This window comes from Callionymus lyra, chromosome 2 (genome assembly GCF_982586985.1).
Source record: "Callionymus lyra chromosome 2, fCalLyr1.hap1.1, whole genome shotgun sequence".
Lineage (NCBI taxonomy): Eukaryota > Metazoa > Chordata > Actinopteri > Syngnathiformes > Callionymidae > Callionymus > Callionymus lyra.
This window is the reverse complement of record NC_141819.1, coordinates 6,732,745-6,753,411: the sequence shown is the minus strand read 5'-3', so window position 1 is coordinate 6,753,411 and position 20,667 is coordinate 6,732,745. Positions and strand designations below refer to the sequence as shown.

At 37.1% G+C, this 20,667-nt stretch overlaps 1 protein-coding gene and 1 long non-coding RNA gene across 2 annotated transcripts in view; one reads left to right on the top strand and one right to left on the bottom strand.

Annotated features, from left to right (window-relative positions):
- Nucleotides 1-9,674, bottom strand: part of LOC148085197 (uncharacterized) — an 85,765-nt gene extending 76,091 nt beyond the window's left edge. Inside the window, exon 1 of the long non-coding RNA XR_015710488.1 lies at nt 9,605-9,674. This is a non-coding gene — a long non-coding RNA (uncharacterized LOC148085197). The remainder of the gene's footprint in view (nt 1-9,604) is intronic.
- LOC148085195 (uncharacterized) overlaps nt 1-20,667 on the top strand; it is a 224,433-nt gene that overhangs the window by 82,258 nt on the left and 121,508 nt on the right. The window contains exons 17-19 of the mRNA XM_087783328.1: nt 15,996-16,172; nt 16,788-16,964; nt 18,571-18,744. Coding sequence (XP_087639454.1) covers nt 15,996-16,172; nt 16,788-16,964; nt 18,571-18,744 — 528 coding nt within the window. The remainder of the gene's footprint in view (nt 1-15,995; nt 16,173-16,787; nt 16,965-18,570; nt 18,745-20,667) is intronic.

Below are 20,667 nucleotides of genomic sequence, written 5' to 3'. Positions count from 1 at the left end.
TGGTTCTGGCCTGAAGACTGCGCAGTCCTCTGCCTGACGGCAACAGTGTTACTGCCGACCCTCACTGTCTGTGGTCTCCCCGTCAGGAAGTCCAACAACCAGTTGCACAGGGAGGTGTTGAGTCCCAACCGGTCCAGGTTGAGGATGAGCTGCTGGGGGAAGATGGTGTTGAATGCTGAGCTGTATTCGATGAACAGCATTCTGACGTACGAGTCTTTAGTCTCCAGGTGGGTGAGGGCTGAGTGGAGGGCAGCAGAGATGGTAGCAGAGATGGCAGAGATGGTAGAGATGGTAGAGATGTGGACTGATAAAGACCTGCGCTGCTGAATTAGCAGAGCCACTCCAGCATGTCTTCAACCTCAGTCTACGGCTGGGGAAAGTACCAACTCTGTGGAAGACTTCCTGTATTGTTCCAGTCCCAAAAAAGATCCGATCGAGCGTGCTGAACGATTACAGACCGGTGGCACTGACTTCGCAGCTGATGAAGACACTGGAGCGGCTGGTCCTCAAACATCTTAGGCCACAAGTCCAGCACGCGCAAGACCCCTTGAAGTTTGCCTACCGGCCAAGCAGTTGGTGTGGAAGATGCCATCCTTCACCTCCTGCATCGGACCTACTCCCACCTGGATAAAGGAAGTGGTTCAGTGAGGATCCTGTTCCTGAACTTTTCTAGTGCCTTCAACACTATCCAGCCCACTCTTCTGCAGGACAAATTGACACGGATGCATGTGGACCCTGGTCTGGTCTCCTGGATTACGGATTATTTTACTGATCGACCACAGTATGTCAGGCTGAAGGACATCAGGTCTGACACTGTGGTGTGCAGTACAGGAGCACCTCAGGGGACAGTACTGGCCCCTCTCCTCTTCACCATCTACACTTCAGACTTCTGCTACAACTCAGAGCTGAGTCTCGTCCAGAAGTTACTGACGACACTGTCATTGTTGGATGCATCAGGGACAACAGCGAAGACGAGTATAGGAGTCTGATACGTGACTTTGTGGACTGGAGTGAGAGGAACCACTTGCAGCTGAACACCTGAAAGACCAAGGAGCTGGTCTTGGACTTCGGGAGGTCCAGGACAAAGCCACGTCCAGTGTCCATCAGAGGCGACGAGGTGGAGATAGTGGACAACTATAAGTACCTCGGGGTGTGGCTGGACAGTAAACTGGACTGGTCCTGCAACACAGACCATGTATATAAGAAGGTTCAGAGTAGACTGTACTTTCTGAGGAGGCTTCGATCATTTAACATCTGCAAGAAGCTCCTCTGCATGTTCTACCAGTCTGTGGTGGCCAGTGTCCTGTTCTATGCTGTGGTGTGTTGGGGTGGGAATGTGTCCAAGAGGAGTGTCAACAGGTTGGACAGGTTGATCAGGAGGGCTGGCTCTGTGGTTGGAATGAAGCTGGACTCACTGGTGACAGTTGCTGAGAGGAGATCATTGAACAAACTACTGTCCATCATGGATGATGAGAGTCATCCTCTGAACACTGTCATCAGTGAGCAGAGAAGCAGAATGAGTGCACGAATGCTCCTACCCAGGTGCAACACTAATAGACTCAGCGACTCATTCATCCCTCGGGCTATTAAATTGTACAATTCTGAGTTCGGGGGCAGGAGTGGAGTGAGAGTATCTGGATGTTCTGTTCTATGTTAGTCTTTGTATCCTTTGTCTTTGTTGTTTTTATTTTGATCTATGTTCTTTGTCTTTATCTTTAGACTTAGATTGTGTAATTGTGTTCTTTCTCTTTATTTCTCTTGTTCTTATTTTATTTTGATTTTTTTTTTTTTTTATATATAAAAGAATTGCTGTATGTATGAAAAAAAACAATTTCAATCAATAAAGTTTTACCTTACCTTACCTCATCAGTCGAGCGGTCAGACCAATATGCAAACTGGAAGGGGTCCAGGGCGGGGGGAGCTCAGAGTTGATGTGCTGCAGGACTAGCCGCTCGAAGCACTTTATAAGGATGGGAGTGAGTTCGATCAGACGGTAGTCGTTGTAGCTGGAGGGGGACGACTTCTTCGGGACCGGCATGATGGTGGTGGCTTTGAGGCGGAGGACAACAGTTTGTCTCAGTGAGGAGTTGAAGTTATCATAATATGCATCATTTTTCTATGAGTCTTTTCAGTAGATTGGGTCAAAACCTCTTTATTTACTCTTTATCTCTTTTGCTTAGTGTAAAGTAAATTCAACTTAATGTAGAAAGATGTTTCCAACACTGATATCAAAAGCAGTGTTCAACTAAATCTGTATTATCTTAAGTGTCTTCATAGTGACTCAAAAAGAACATTTCAAAATCACACACATTAAAAAACAATAAAACAATCATTCAAGGTTTACTCAGTGTGAATTATCATGTGACTTTTTAGGTTACAATTACGTGTAAAACACTTTCCACACTGAGAACAGATGAAACGTTTTTCTCCAGTGTGTATTGTCATGTGACTCTGGCAAAGATGGTGGTGTTGACTCTGAGATGACAGACGGGACAGAGCTCACTCAGGCGGCGAACGACCTCATGATGGTAAATTATATTTGGAAAATGAGCAAACATAGTTTGGATAACGTTGTATCTAGACACTCACCGACTGGATGTTTCCCGTTTTTATCAACCTGCCTATTCAAAAATTAAATTGTCAGGGTCTTATCTGGTTAATGGCACATAAACTTGTACAAATGAAATGGAAATGGTAATTCAGCATCTTGAGTGCATTTATAGCTACTTCAGCAAGTGAAGAGAAGCATCATAACTGTAGTTATGTATGCGTTTATACATGAACCATCCTTCATGGGATCATCATCGGATGGTTCGGGTTGTATGGGAGAAATATGATTAGTTTTGTGTACGTGTCTGACATAATAATACTTAAGAACCTTACATAATCTCATGTACATATTTAACTAATATTAAACTATTTATTTTTAATACACTACTGATGATGATGATGTGCTTGTATTGGTCAACCAGCATAATTATCAATACTAATATCTCCCTTTTTTTCTAGATTGAAGATGATCCAGCTGTGGACAGAGAGGATCTCTGTACAAGCTCCATTATTGTTATGGTAAGGCTGATGAAAATAACTAACACCAAAAACTGCCTGTTTTTTAACAGTGCTGTGTTAGTGATTCACTAATATAACTAACAATACTAATCTTTTGTAGCCTGTAGAAGATGCTGCTGTTGATAAAGATAGTCAAGACAAGGAAGGTCTTCATGCAGCAGTTGATTATTTCATCAAACCAAAGCCAGAAACATTAGAACTCTCCTCTTTGTTTCTTTGCATGGCTTATATTAATCCTAGGGATAGCGGCTCCTTCATCACAGGCATGACCAACTTAACACACATTCACCTTAGAGTCGATCAGCAAAGTGATATTCACCGAAACTGTGCCGAGTCATACTTCCTAAGGTCCTCTAAAAAAACCATTAAGGACCTTCTCCTGGACCTCACATGTCTCTTCATAGACAGCAAGTCGGCAGGAGGCGAGAAGTACATTGCTTTAATTATCAATTAAAAGATTTATCTCTTTGGTTTTAACTAAGGCTTCGGGATGTTTTAATTGCATTTCTGAATGTACTCTCAGCTCATGACATATTGTATTTTGTGATTTAAGTATAATTTTTGTTTCTCATTTATATCTTTCAGAGGAGACTCCAGAGAGTTCTCGGACCAAAAAGGACTTCTGCAAATATCAAGTTTTCACTTCTTTTTTTTCTTTTTTCTCAAATATTATTTTTCTGTTTTCACTTTAGTTCTCATTTTCATAAATGTTGTGGGTTTAGTTTTCATGTACTACATAGTTAGCTTTGTTTTTCCATCTATCGATAACTAACATATGCTTAGTGTTGAAATTGTGTTGCCATCTAGTGGTGTACTCATTGTATCAATGACCTGAGAAAAACCATGATGTTCTTTAAACTCACCACGCTACTGTACTTACTTAACTGCATTCTACTTTAGGGTTCAGGTAAATGTTTACTATATGATTTAGGTACAAAACAACGTAAAATACTTTTTATCAATGTACAGGCTTGATAGCCTCCCACACAAATTCACCATGATAGTAGTCAAGGTTCTCATGAATCATAATCCAGTGGAATTTTCCAAGGATTTTTTTTTATTTAATTTTTAAAATGTCATCATTAACATATGACTATATTTAATGATCATTTATTTCAAATTTCTACATTAAAATTACTCCAAATTTACCAGGAAAGTAGTCAAGATCATTGTGAGGCATTATCCAGTGGCATTTTACACTAAGCTTTTAAGAGTATAATTCTATGATATTTAAAATGAATGTGTAGTTTTTTTTACATATTATATAATGATATGACTTTCAAATCTACGTCAAAAAACAGAGTTTAGATAGATTTTCCGCTATATCCGTATTAACACAATTGTTGTTGGTTAAAATAAATAAATAAATAAAATTATAAATATAAATAAATCTTACAATCGTTTACTCCAAAGACAGTAGAGCAGGATTGCATCAGGTTGAATAAAAACAACATAAAAAATGATTACTGTTACTTTATTGCAATTTTCAAGTGGTCTCATGTATCAGGTGGCTTTCAGCGTCTTTACCGTAAGCTTAGGAATAGACGCGCAAGTTTTTTTTTTAATGTGGGCCGACGTGACGATCGTTCGCGGACTGCGGGCTCACGTGATGTCAGTCATAAACTGGGCCGGTCTGTCAGTGACTCCCGGGCCACTTCACCGTCCCACTCCGCCCTTGAACGCAAAACAAACATTCGATTTCGGAAATAATTCGCTTTTCAAATAACAAAAATGTAAGAATATTCCCCCTTTCTATAACTCATTCTACCTGTCTGTAGTTCGGATCATAAACACCTCAGTAATTATTTACTTTTCATTTCGATTTTTCCTTATTTAAATTAATTATTTAATGTGTATGTGCCCACTTTTTATTTTTATATATTATATATTATATTATATATTTTTATTTAATGAAAACTAAATATTTAATAAGGTGTTTATGATCCGAACTACAGACAGGTAGAATGAGTTATAGAAAGGGGAATATTCTAAAAAAAATATTTATCTGAAAAGCGAATTATTTCGGAACTCGAATGTTTGTATTGCATCGTACAGTTGTGCGTTAATATTAGTAAAACAGTTTCAGCCAATCAGCGGCTTCGTCACATGTAGGCGGTTCTTCACAGTCACGTATCGTCAGACCAGGAAAAGAAAGAAGGGGAAGTACAGCGAGTTCATGACGCACTTTTATTTCAGTCCTGATCTTTGATACCAGCGTCAGAAGGAGTTGATCAGTGTCTTGTTCCATCAGTTCTGGTCAGAAGAAGCTGAATTCTGCTCCAACATGGACCTGAGACCACAGAAGAGAAGAAAGCTGCAGACAGGTCAGTGACTCTCTGACTCTCACACAAGTCAGCAGTTGATGAAATGAAATGAATCACAACGAGACGATCCATGTTGATGTTTTTAAACAACTGCAGCTCAATCTACAAATGATGACGCAGAAAATGTCAACTAAACTGAAAGTGAAACCATATTCAAACACGTGACATGTGAATGTGTTTGCGTGCGTGCGTGTGTTTGTGCGCGGAGGGGGCTTGGGTGTGTTTGTGCGCATGTGTGGGTGTTTTTGCGTGCGTGCATATTTGTTTAACTTCCTGATGAGGCAGTTGAGAAGAATCGAGTCTTTTTCAACCACTGTGTCTAACTTGTAAATAAATATTCTTTATCAGTAAATAATATACTATTATTGTGTGTCTGTGCTGTTGTAGTGACTGTGAGTGTGATCATGTGAGTGTGTATTGTTAATATAGACCAGAAGTACCTTATAGTCGGTCACAAGCTACCGGTCGAGCCGTGACATAATACAATATGAAATAAGAAAATAGAATCATTCGGTACAATAATCATTTATATGACGTGCACAGCAGCCAATCAGAGCTCTGCTCTCTTACTGCGGTCAAGTGAGCCGCGATCCAGCCGCAACTTGAAAAAAAAACTTGCGCTTTTGTGAAGGCGTTACGGTAGTGAGAGAGAAGTCTACGACACTATCACTGAGAGATTCTCAAAAATACTATCTATCTGGAATCTATTGAGAGAAAAGATACTTTACTGTCACCATATCAGAGACACTTCTGTTGTAGATTTGAAGACTCGATGAGACCAGAGTCTGCAGACGTGTGTGACGCTGTTGGAAGAAAAGCGGTGGAAATATGAAATATTTATTTTCTGCTGATCTGTTATAGTTTCCGGTTTATTCCTTTGTTTTCTTGCAAAATGATAAAATTACGGTTTGTGCACAATTTATTTTATTATAACAAATAAACCGTAATAGTTGACAAAGATATGACTTTATTTTGATGTTCAGCAGGTTTTGAAGTATTACAAAAAAAAGTTCCATGTATTTTTACTGTAGAAAAATTGATTTATTGTCAATTAAGTTCAGTGTATTAATGTCACTGTTAATCAAGCACAATATATATTAATAATTATTTTAAAAAAAACGTAAAAGTTGACAATACATGAAACTTTTTATTAATACTTCAATTGTGACATTGTGCACAAACAGTTTTTTAAGCAAAAAGAACGTCATAAGTCAGTACTTAAATTATTTAAACAACCGAAAAAATGTTTTGCAATAAAACAAAAGAATAAACGGGATTGTTCCACCGCTTTTCTTCCAACAGTGTAACACGCAAGTGTAGCTTCAAATCTAGAACAGAAGCGTCTCTGGAATCTATTGAGAGAAAAGATACTTTAATGTCACCATATCAGAGTCTTTTTGAGAATCTATCAATGATAGTGACGTAGATCCTTCCGCGTGTGACTCCTCTCTCACTACCGTAACACCTTCACAAAAGCGCAGGTATTTTAAAGTTGAGGCTGGATTGGAGCGCTCTTCTCTTTCAGTGTGAGCGCAGCAAATTCCTTATGTATCAAGAATAATAATGGCGTGAAACTTGACTTCCTGACAGGTTTGAAGGTGTCCTATGTACATATTTACTGCTCAGATCCATCAGAGACACATTAATATCAATATTGATCGAAAATAAACACATTTTTGTAGATACATGAGTGGATAATAAATTATTCATAAACTTAAAAATATGTTTCTCATTCACTAAACTAATAATCTTTATTTATTAAGACAACATGATCGATTTATATGGAGTTGTTTTCCAGGCATTTCACACAATTAGGAAACAACGATTAGGAATTATAAGATTGTTTTTATAACATAACAAACACAGTGAGATCCTTCAAGTCTTCTCTACGAGAGTCACAGACGTTCTTGTGTAACAACATCACGTCAGTCAGTTATATCAAAGTGAAGCTGCAGAATGAAAGCAGCTAAAGCCGGTTTCCCTCATGTGATCACGTGATCGGAGCTATATCCTTAAAAACACACTTATATAAATACACCATCACATTATAACTACATGCAAAGAAAACCCTTTCATTTAAAAAACATAAGAATAAGTGCATGTGTTGAGCAGGTGAGCCACAAATTCTAATGAAGCTCAGAGAAGATCAGACCGTCATCATCATCATCATCATCATCATCATCATCATCACTACATTGCTTTAAGTTACTGATCTACAGTTTTATTCTCGTTAAACTGAATGATAAAATGATTCAAATAAGCCACTTCAAGCCTCTGTAAATACAGTATTCTTGATAATAAACGTGTATGTAAACATACAAACATGTATACCAAGTGTGATCCATGTTTGTAATGTTTGAAATTAACGAATATAAACTGTTAATCCATTTTATGTTTTCATTTGTTTCTTTTCTCATCACTGAAAGGAGAATCTCGGGTCTCGTGGTTCATTTAAACATCATTGACATATTAATGGAGTCATGAAAAGGGATGAACTCGTCTTAATTCTACGTTGATTTGGATGAAGAAAGTAAAAATGCTTGAATTCCTGTTACGCACAGATTCATACATCTGAATATTTTTGTGCACTATTTTCTGGGTTTGAGTGTACAAACTTTTTTAGTAGGAAATCAATGTCCTTCTTACATACATGAGGCCCTGAACTTGTTTGCAGTGGACGATGAGATTTTGACACTTCTGGTTATAATTGACACTTTTTGAAGTTACTCTCAGAGGAAAACTATCCAATATAAGGGACTGCTACTTTCTGGACTCTCTCTGACTCTACTTATTTACACAAGTCCACCTTTTTCTATAAAGATGATTAAATCCACACATCCTTCCATCATGACTGATTATTAGTCAATTAAGTGCAAGTCATCCGAGTAAAGCATGTTCTTACTTATGTTGAGCAAATGTGATGAAGGTAGATCTTTTGGACTTGATCATTTTAAAAGTAGCTCACAAACCGAAAAAGGTTGGCAATCCTGGGCTACAGAGTATCATTTTTATCATTTTCGTCTGGTGGTGAGCCACATGATTTTCTCAATGACAAAAGTGTACCTTGGCTCAAAAAATGGTTAAAAAAACACTGATGTGGAAGAGAGTGTTTAAAGGCACATTTACCAATAAGCTGGTATTTAGAAATGCACCTAAATACTTTGAATCATTTAAAATATTGAAACTCCTAGTTTAAACCCCAAAGTGTTACCTCGTTGGACAGTTGGAAAAAAGAGGCAAAGCATTCTGGATGCCTCTTCATTCCGTACTGCATGAACCAGGTCTAGAAAAAAAGGTTGGCAAAAGTCAGGGTGAAGGACCTTTCAAAACGCCATTGAAGCTGCGAGACCTCGTAAACAAGCTGTTGGTTCACGACCCACTGACTCGTAAGCCAGCAGTGCAAGAGCCTGTAATGACACGTCTGTACTGAACTAGTGTGAGGGGGGCACTGAAAAAAAAAACAGAAAGGAGAAGACTGGAGCGCCTGCTTAATAATTGCAGGCAGGTGGAGCTGATGAGATGGTCTGGTCCCTCAGGTGAGTGCCGACAGGAGGGGTTGAAGAAAAGGGCTGGACTTTCTTTAAGAGGATTTGCTCTAATGGCTCAAAAACAAGGACCAATAAGCCTGAGATCTCAGTGTGGAAAGAGATTTTACCGAGCAGAGAAGCTGCTAATGCTGGATAGTGGACGCCTCATTTCATAGTTCTATCTGCGTCTGGGGATAGAAGATACCTCTGCTTCATCTAACCCTGCCTGTAGAGGGCGCAGAACGTGTGAAGTAAATTCTGGTTTCCTCTAATGAAAACAGGACATTATGAAACTATTTAGTTCAGTTCAGTTTATTTTTTAAAAGGACAATGTTCAGTTACATTAAAAAGATGCTGCACCAGATTTAGCACAATGATAGTTTCCATCTGTAGTCCTCAACAAAGATGCAGACAGTTTAAATAATACATCACATACAAATAAAGCAAAAACACAATGATATTGATTTTAGTTTTTACAATATGAGGCGAGAACAACTTTTGATGTTGACAAGAATGTCACGAGTGTGTTTGTGTGAAGGTGAAGACTCTGCTGAGACTCATGGTGAGAACAGAGACTCCTTTAAATACCCTCAGTGTGAGGAGCACGATGAACAGACCAGCACTCAGAGGTGAGACAAGGACCTCCAAGATTGTCCTCCATGTCTTCATTCTAACTCATTCTACTTCTGTGTTCAAGATCAAAGCAGCAGCAAGAACCTGCTGGACCTGGACCAAGATCTGGACCAGAACCCTGCTGTGTGTCTCTGAAGAGTGATGCTTCAATGGGGAGAGGGATCGACTTCAGAGTTCAGAGTGAACAAGTGTGAGTCTACCAGGTTCATACACACATTAAACCAGAGAACCTCACTTCACTCACGACACCAGCAGGGGGAGATAAAGACACAATAAAAAACCTCATGGATATAGAACTATTTTTGTCTAATATTTGTAACTGCACAGAGGTCGATCTGCAAATACACAGTGTGTTGTGACATCCACAAATGTAAAATTAATATTTGTAACTTTTATTTTGTATTTACAGAACACTTGTACTTAAATATACAGTATATGTGTGTATGTATATATATATATATATATATATATATATATATATATATATATATAGATGAGCATATATGTATGTATATATAGTAATTATATAATTTCAATGTACAAAACAAAAATACATTTGTAAAACTTTTCGTTGTGAAAGTACAAAAATGATTTTACCTTTTTCTTTATTGTGTTTTGTTGATTTTTATATATTAATTTAATATGTCCAGCTTGTTTGTAAAAACATGTTCTTTCGAGGGCCACGTAAAAGCGATCGTAAAGCTTGTATTTAGTTTGACTTGAAGCGGCGAACAAACGACTCGTGACACACTCTTGATTGTTCATCTCTCTCCACGAATCCAAGTATAAGACCCGTTCTGTTCTGTTGGAGCGACGGAAGCGACTCCATGTTTTGATCGTTTTAAAAGTGAATCTCTTGATCCATTTTGAGATTCCACATGGATTAAGATTTTTCCAAGATTGGTCTCTGCACCTCCATGTAGTGATGGCGAGATGAAGTCTCATGAAGCACTGAAGCCTCGCAGCCGAGTAGTTCATCTTTGGAGCAAAGCCTCATGAGGCTTTATTTGCACGACCATGCCATCATGTGGACAATTCGGAGCATTGCATATTTTGTGCGCAAATGATTGTGATAATAAAAAAATGTGCTTGACTAACTTGTTTTCTGAATAACCTATTATATTTTATTCCAAAAAAGCAACAGTGCTTTGCTTCAGACTTTTTTTTATTTTATTATTATTTCACCAGCTTTGGAAGTTCCCGAGCCATTACCGAACCGGTCACGTGACGAGCTGGTTCACTCAGCGCTTCTCGAGACGGTCACGTGACGGTCCGGTTCGCGAGGCCTCGAACGTCATCCCTACGTCACCACCTACGTAACCAACATACGCCTCGATACATGCTTCATGAAAAATTTCCTGGATTACTCGACACACGCTTCGAAGCCTCGACACAGTCAAACACATCACTACCTCCATGTCTTCATTCTCACTCATTCTACTTCTGTGTTCAAGATCAAAGCAGCAGCAAGAACCTGCTGGACCTGGACCAAGATCTGGACCAGAACCCTGCTGTGTGTCTCTGAAGAGTGATCATTCAATGGGGAGATGGATTAACTTCAGAGGAAGTGAAGAGTCTCCAGGTGTGAGGTGAGAGTGAACAAGTGTGAGTCTACCAGGTTCAAACACACATTAAACCAGAGAACTTTACTTCTGCACTACAACTGCTTTCACAGTTGTAGTGCAGAGGTGGACATGTGCAGCAGTGTGAGGACATCTAGTGGTTCAGCTGGTGAATACCAGGATAGAAACAGATGAGAGTTGATCAGAGTTGTGTTTTCATCAGGATCCAGCAGGAGGAACCAGAATATTCTGGACTGTTGTGTCTTTGAAGAATTAGACAAAGAAGAATCATTTTTATATTAAAATATTCAAAATAAACAATTTAACTTGACAAGATTTAAATTCTAATGGAGATGAATGTGGGTTTAAAAAGGAACCTTCTAGTTTATTTATGATCAGAACCTTCAACACGACAAGAGTTTATTTACAGTCTGATTTCATCTCTTCTTCTCAGAGTGGACCATCAGAACTCAGAGCTTCTCATTGGTCAGCAACATCCCTCACAACTGGAAATCAAACGGCTGGTATGTTCATAAACTAGAGGAGGTCCTCATCCTAGAGGTTCCTTCTGTTCATCATCCTTCAGCTGAATCCAAGTTAAAGCTTCTGGTCTTTGTGGTTCTTGAGATGATCCACTATCACTCTGACTTTCTTCTCTGTGATTCTGTTCCAGTCACTGGAGAGAAACTTCTACAACTATATGCAGAAGGAGCTGAAGAGAGTCTGGAGGTTTGTGAGTCCAGAGACTCCACAGACTGAGGAGGAAGATGCGAAGTGGAGAAGCATCAGAGAAGAATTCCTGAAGATCACAGTTCATCTCCTGAAGGACATGGAGGAGGAGAATCTGGCCGAGCGTCTGTGGAGCAGTAAGAACATGTGAACAACCATGATGAAGATGAAGAACACTTGCATCAGATCTGAAGATTTTACTTTATTTTAATCTTCTACAATCTTCTGACTCGTGACTTATGTCTTCATTCAGGAAGTCTTGCTTCAGAGTGTGGAGGACGACTGAAGAGGAGCCTGAAGAAGAAGTTCCACAGTGTGTCTGAGGGGGTCGCTAAAGCAGGAAACTCTGCTCCTCTGAATGAGGTCTTCACTGAGCTCTACATCACTGAGGGGGGCACAGACCAGGTCAACCAGGAGCACGAGGTCCGACAGATCGAAGCAGCCACCAGGAACCAGACCAGACCAGAAACCACCATCAGACAAGAAGACCTCTTTAAAGCCTCACCTGACAGAGAACGACCAATCAGAACACTGCTGACGAAGGGCGTGGCTGGCATTGGGAAGACCCTCCTGACACAGAAGGTCACTCTGGACTGGGCTGAAGACAAAGCCCACCAGAACTTTCAGCTCATCTTTCCTTTCACCTTCAGAGAGCTGAACCTGCTGAAAGAGAAGAAGTTGAGTTTGATGGAACTTGTTCATCTTTTCTTTCCTGAAACCAGAGAATCCAGACTCAGCAGCTTTGAAGGACTCCAGGTTCTGTTCATCTTAGATGGTCTGGACGAGTGTCGACTCCCTCTGGACTTCCTCAACAGTCGGCGCCTGATAGAAGCTACAGAGTCCACCTCAGTAGACGTCCTGCTGACAAACCTCATCAGGGGGGATCTTCTTCCCTCAGCTCGTCTCTGGATCACCACACGACCTGCAGCAGCCAATCAGATCCCTCCTGAGTGTGTGGACATGGTGACAGAGGTCAGAGGGTTCAATGACCTCCAGAAGGAGGAGTACTTCAGGAAGAGGTTCAGAGATGAGGAGCAGACCAGCAGCATCATGTCTCACATCAGGAGGTCACGAAGCGTCTACATCATGTGTCACATCCCGATCTTCTGCTGGATCACTGCCACAGTTCTGGACATGTTGAAGATCACAGAGACAGGACAGCTGCCCAACACCCTGACTGAGATGTTCATCTACTTCCTGGTGGTTCAGTTCAAAGTCAAGAAGGTTAAATTCGACGGAGGATCTTGGACTGACACAGTTTCTGATCCTGAGAACAGGGAGATGATGGAGTCTCTGGGAAAACTGGCTTTTGAGCATCTGCAGAGAGGAAACTTGATCTTCTATAAGTCAGACCTCACAGAGTGTGACATCGACATCTCAGCAGCTTCAGTTTACTCAGGAGTGTTCACTCAGATCTTCAGAGAGGAGAGAGGACTGTACCAGGACAAGGTGTTCTGCTTCATCCACCTGAGTGTTCAGGAGTTTCTGGCTGCTCTTCACGTCCACCAGACCTTCATCAACTCTGGAGTCAACCTGATGGAATCAAAACTAACATCCGAACTGACAGAAATCGACAAAAGTCAAACAGAAAGGTTCTACCAGACAGCAATAGATGAAACTCTAAAAAGTCCAAATGGACATCTGGACTTGTTCCTGCGCTTTCTTCTGGGTCTTTCTCTGCAGACCAGCCAGAGTCCCCTTCCAGGTTTGTTGACACAGACAGGAAGTAGCTCCTGGACCAATCACAAAACAGCACAGCTCATCAAGAAGAAGATAAGTGAGGATGTGTCTCCAGAGAGAATCATCAACCTGTTCCACTGTCTGAATGAAGTGAAGGACACTTCTCTGGTGGAGGAGGTCCAACAGCAGATGAGATCAGGAGGTCTCTATGTTCAAATGTCTTCTTCTCAATGTTCGGCCCTGGCCTTCATCATACTGTCCTCAGAGGAACATCTGGACGAGTTTGACCTGAAGAAATACTCAAGATATGCTTCAGACGAGGCTCTTGAGAGGCTTCTGCCGGTGGTTCAAGCTGCAAACAAAGTTCTGTAAGTTGTTCAAACATTTCTGATGATATGAACTAAACATGAATGTTTGATTTACTCTTTGATGATTGTTGTGTTTGTCATCGTGTTTAACAAACTGATCCTAATTTAGACAAACCTTCCTCAAATATTCATACAATATGTGATTTTATGATGTAACTAGTTCAGTCTTGTCAAATAGAGAATTGAAAAGTAAAGATGTTACGTAGTTTATAAAAATATCATCTTAATAAATCATCGTAATGATAAACAAACAAGCGTCAACTTTAAATGAAAATGAATAATAATCAAAACAACATATTTAAAACATGTGGCCTCATTAATTATACTGCGTTACACAAATGAATGTGTACGCAACATTTATTTATAGAAAATAAACTTAAGTTAGCATGTGTGACCTTCACAGCAGCTCTGAGCCTGATTTCTACAAAATCTTCATCTTAAATTCACATGAAGTTTCTTGAATGAAACAAAACCACGAAGGTTACATCAATAAAAATGCAGCTTTATTTAACTTTACTGTTTCATACAAAAGGTCAACTCTTGTCTTTTTCTCAGGAAATGTGTTCTATAAAAATAAATAATAAAATCAAAGGGGTTCGTCTTCATAGTCCTCTTTGTCCGACTGCATGTATTTAATTTAAAATATTCATGTCAGGTATTACTTTAAGATTCTTTTGAAGCTAAATATGTTCATAAATGTCACTTCCTGTTGGAGCAGTTGAATCTATTTTCAGCTCATGAACTGAATATTGAAAAACATTTGCTTTGTTTCTTATGCAAGTAGATCAGTGTCATCAGAGAATTGAAGGATTGAATTTAACATTTCATTTTATTTAAATATTGTATTTTTTAACCATAGAATTATTCTTTGAATAATTTAATTCAATAATATAAATATTGAAATGTTGGTTTTGTTTTCTTGAATAATGGAAACATTTTTTACACATAGAGTTTAATATAAATATATTATATATTGGATTTTAAACACGTTTAAAAAGTAAATTTAAATGATAGTTGTTAAAAATATTGAATCTCGATTTTTTAAATTTATAATTCCATACCAGCATTTATATAATGTCTGTGTTTTGAAGAGGTAAAAAAAAAGAGGTTAAAAAATATTTATATTTTAACGTTGTAGATTTGAAGAGGTAAATATATATATATATATATATATATATATATTAATGTTGTAGTTTTGAAGAGGTAAAAAAAAAAAAATACAACGTTAAAATATTCTTTTTTCAGACGTTAATTATTTTTTGGTTTACCTCTTCAAAACTCCAACATTAAGAAGAGGTAAAAATATTTATATTTCAATGTTGTTGTTTTGAAGAGGTACAAAATATTTATATTTTACAACTTTTTCAAGCCTTCAAAAAACAACATTTTACACATTTGGGCAACAATTTTTTAATGTTATAGTTTTGAAGAGGTACAAAAAAACTACAACATTAAAATATAAATATTTTTTACCTCTTCAAAACTACAACATTAAAATATAAATATTTTTTACCTCTTCAAAACTTCAACTTTCTTCAAAACTCAAGGGTTAAAATTTATATTGGATTTTAAACGTTTTGACATTTTTATAATGAATTTGAAAGGATACTTGTTAGTAACAATATTAAACTATATTTGTGAAAACACTTTTATTCATTTAAAATGTTATTGTTATTTTTCAATAAAAATAAATTCAACCTTTAATTTACAAATGTATTAATTATTTAATCTTCAATTATTCAAAAAAGTAATTCCACATTTGAAAGGTTGAAACCATTCAATATTGTGATGGCACTGATATACTTCCATAGTTTCTCTTCATCTGGTCCATCAACATCAAATCAATCATAACATGAACACATTCAATCAAACACTTGTTGATGTTCAAAAGTCCAGCATGAATCAATGACGTGTCAATAGTTGGTATCAAAGGTTTGAAAGAAATTTTGACTGAACTATATTAGAGAGGAAGCAGACAACAAACCACAACTGAAGATCTTATCAATGGAAATAGTTGAGTTTGTCTTGAAATAAACTCTTTCAATTCTTGTCAAATAGAAAATTGAAAAAGTCACTTGTTGATGAAACTCGTCTCTTTCACAGGCTGAACAACTGTGAACTGTCAGAGAGAAGTTGTTCACTTCTGTCCTCAGTCCTCAGCTCTCCGTCCTCTAGTCTGACTCTACTGGACCTGAGTCACAACTACAAGCTGCAGGATCCAGGAGTGGAGCTGCTGTCTGCTGGACTGAAGAGTCCACACTGTCACCTGGAGACTCTCAGGTCAGAACATCATCTTCTCTCTTCATGTCTGGTCCACAGTTCATCTGGTTTCTTGTCTCTCAGGAGAAATGAAGATATAAATAAATGTCCTGTTTCTAATATCTGGAGAGAAACTAGACGAGTGTCGTCTCAGCTCTTGTTTCCTGGTTGATGAAGCAACTGAGCCAGATTTCCTTGTTCGCAGACGATGTGTTGATAAATGTCACTTCCTGTTGAAGTATTATTTATTTTCAGCTCATGAACGGAATGTTGAAAAACACTTTATTTAATTTAATTTGATTAATCAAGATCAAGTTGATCACATGAAAACATTCACTGAAATACTTGTTCATGTTCCAACAATTCAGCATAAATCAATGATGTCTCACTAGTTTGTAGGAAAGTCTGTTTTTCTAAAGTAAATATTTAACAACAAACCACAACCTCAACATTGTTGTTACTCCTTCTTCATGTTTGTGTTTCTGTCGTCATGTTCAACATTTCACCCTCATTTATACCAACCTGATAAATATTCAAACAAACATGTGACCATGATCTTATGAAAGTAAATAGTTGATGGTTTTTAAATAAAGAATTAAAAAAGTCACTTGTTGATGAAACTCGTCTCTTTCACAGGCTGAGCTGGTGTGGACTGTCAGAGAGAAGTTGTTCACTTCTGTCCTCAGTCCTCAGCTCTCCGTCCTCTAGTCTGACTCTACTGGACCTGAGTAGAAACTTCAAGCTGCAGGATCCAGGAGTGGAGCTGCTGTCTGCTGGACTGAAGAGTCCACACTGTCACCTGGAGACTCTCAGGTATGAACATCATCTTTTCTACATCATCAAAGCTCAAATGTAAAGTCAGAGGTGGAAACACGAGTCAAAGTCTGTCATCACTTTGTTCTTCAGTGAAGCAGCTCATAGATACATTTGTATGTTTGTGTAGCAGGTAAAGATGTTACGTAGTTTATAAAAATATCATCTTAATAAATCATTGTAATGATAAACAAACGAGCGTCAACTTTAAATGAAAATGAATAATAATCAAAACAACAGTCCTTCATATTCTTTATCCAGTGTTCTCGCGTCATCTGTCTCGTAGAAGACAAAACACTTTAGAGTGGAATCTTGAGGTTTGTCTTTGATTTGTTTTCATTGTTTGTTTTTTCCACCGTTGTTGTCTCTGTTCTTCTCTTATGGTTCATCTGTTGTTCATGAGGTCTACGACTATTTTAACAGTCGACTGCTCACCAAATATTCAACCATTAAGTCGACTAATCGCATCATTCTTACATTTTTCTTCAATTTATCATGAAGTTTCTTTAATGAAACAAAACTACTTTACTTACTTTAAGCTTCTTTTGAAGCTAAATATGTTCATAAATGTACATTGAAGCCAATAAGTTTTGTTTGTCATGTCTTTTACTGAGACTCCAATTCATTCAGCAACAGTCCAAACCAACAGAGTCAAAACAACCATCAACGGAGACTTAAAACATAAACAAAAAAACAGCAGATCTTTGTTCACGTAATAAGTATTTTTTACACGTCAGTATAAATGTCACTTCCTGTTGGAGCAGTTGAATCTATTTTCAGCTCATGAACTGAATATTGAAAAACATTTGCTTTGTTTCTTATGCAAGTAGATCAGTGTCATCAGAGAATTGAAGGATTGAATTTACCATTTCATTTTTTTAAACTTTGTATTTTTTTTATCCATAGAATTATTTTTTGAATAATTTAATACAATAATTAAAATATTGAAAGGCTGGTTTTGTTTTCATTGAATAATGGAAACATTTTTTTTACACTTAGTGTTAAATATTCGAATTTATAATAATTCAAAAATACATAATCTTGATTCACTTATTTTCCTTATTCAGACTGATACGTCTATTTAAAAAGTATTGAATCTGGAAATTGTGTTTTAAAATTATTTAAATAAGAATATTAAACTATATGTGTGAAAAAAACCTTTACTAAATATTGTTTTTATTATTCAATTAAATTAATAAAACGTTTAATATACAAATCATTTAATTATTTAAAATTAAATTATTCAAAAAAGTAATTCAACATTTGAAAGGTAGAAACCATTCAATATTGTGATGGCACTGATATACTTCCATAGTTTCTCTTCATCTGGTCCATCAACATCAAATCAACCATAACATGAACACATTCAATCAAACACTTGTTGATGTTCAAAAGTCCAGCATGAATCAATGACGTGTCAATAATTGGTATCAAAGGTTTGAAAGAAACTTTGACTGAACTATATTAGAGAGGAAGCAGACAACAAACCACAACTGAAGATCTTATCAATGGAAATAGTTGAGTTTGTCTTGAAATAAACTCTTTCAATTCTTGTCAAATAGAAAATTGAAAAGTCACTTGTTGATGAAACTCGTCTCTTTCACAGGCTGAGATGGTGTGAACTGTCAGAGAGAAGTTGTTCACTTCTGTCCTCAGTCCTCAGCTCTCTGTCCTCTAGTCTGACTCTACTGGACCTGAGTAACAACAAGCTGCAGGATCCAGGAGTGGAGCTGCTGTCTGCTGGACTGAAGAGTCCACACTGTCACCTGGAGACTCTCAGGTCAGAACATCATCTTTTCTACATCATCAAAGCTCAAATGTAAAGTCAGAGGTGGAAACATGAGTCAAAGTCTGTCATCACTTTGTTCTTCAGTGAAGCAGCTCATAGATTATTATGGTTATCCTTATGGTTCATCTGTTGTTCATAAGGTCTACGACTATTTTAACAGTCGACTGGTCACCAAACTATCAACCATTAAGTCGACTAATCGCATCATTCTTACATTGTTCTTCAATTTATCATGAAGTTTCTTTAACTACTTTACTTACTTTAGGGTTCTTTTGAACCTAAATATGTTCATAAATGTACATTGAAGCCAATAAGTTTTGTTTGTCATGTCTTTTACTGAGACTCCAATTCATTCAGCAACAGTCCAAACCAACAGAGTCAAAACAACCATCAACGGAGACTTAAAACATAAACAAAAAAACAGCAGATCTTTGTTCACTTAATAAGTATTTTGTACACGTCAGTATTATTAAAGGAATCATAAATACTTTTGTCTTGTGACAGAGAAAACACTCAGAGTGGTGACTTTGACGAACTGAACCACATTAACAAGTCATTTCAAAGTCAATTGTTTACAATAAATGACTGTTTTTACTTGAATTTAATGTTGCAACTGTGTGAATAAAATCATTATAAAATAAAGATCAATAATACAATTATAAATAACTTAATTTCACTGACACTCACGTATAGAAAGTATAGTTTTGTAAAAGCATCAGTTAACAGTCAAATCATATATTGATGATCATTTTAAAGACGTGGTTAAAGTCATCATGTGTGGTGGATGTAAAGAGATCAATGAAAGTTGATGTCATTTGCTGTAAGATTAACTTCAAATGTGAAGAAGATATTTCTGTTTGATTATTGATTCTTTCAGGTAGTAGATCCAGATATGAACATTTTATTTTGTAACATTTAGGAAATCCATGTGTGGTGAGTTGTTTGTTTTTGTACAGTGTAGGCTGCCCTCATCGTGTACTGACACTATTGTTAACTCGTCATCTTCATCAGCCGCTGGTTACGACTTCTTCACCCTCATTTAGAGGATTAGCGCCCCCACAAACAGGACAGGAGAGATGAAGTATTGACGTGACAACCAAGTGTGTTGTAAGAAAATATCAATATTTGTGCTCAGGTTATATACGGGTGTGAAAACTAACATGTTGGTAAGAAATGTCTTTCTCCAATGATTTGTGAGGCTCATCTACAACTACTTCACTTCACACTGAACACATGTGTCTCCATTTCTTGTTGAATCCATTGTGCTGATGGTATCTGTGATCATTCTCCTGACATGTGACTGTTGCAACAATCAGTCTCATCAAGTTGATCATGGTTTTCAACATTTTCAAGGTAAACATTAAGAGAGAAAAGTGTAGATTTCCTACTTTAAATATGACGTGTTGATAAATGTCACTTCCTGTTGGAGCAGTTGAATCTGTTTTCAGCTCATGAACTGAATATTGAAAAACATTTGCTTTGTTTCTTATGCAAGTAGATCAGTGTCATCAGAGAATTGAAGGATTGAATTTAACATTTAATTTTATTGAAATGTTGTATTTTTTTAACCAAATAATTATTTTCTGAATAATTGAATTCAATAATTAAAATATTGAAAGGTTGGTTTTGTTTTCATTGAATAATGGAAACATTTTTTAGACATAGAGTATAATATATATATATTATATATTGGATTTTAAACATGTTTAAAAAATAAATTTAAAAGGATACTTGTTAAAAATATTGAATCTCGATTTTTTTAATCTATTATTCCATACCAGTATTTTTATAATGTCTGTGTTTTGAAGAGGTAAAAAAAAGAGGTAAAAAATATTTATTTTAACGTTGTAGATTTGAAGAGGTAAAAAATATATATATATATATATATATTTTAATGTTGTAGTTTTGAAGACG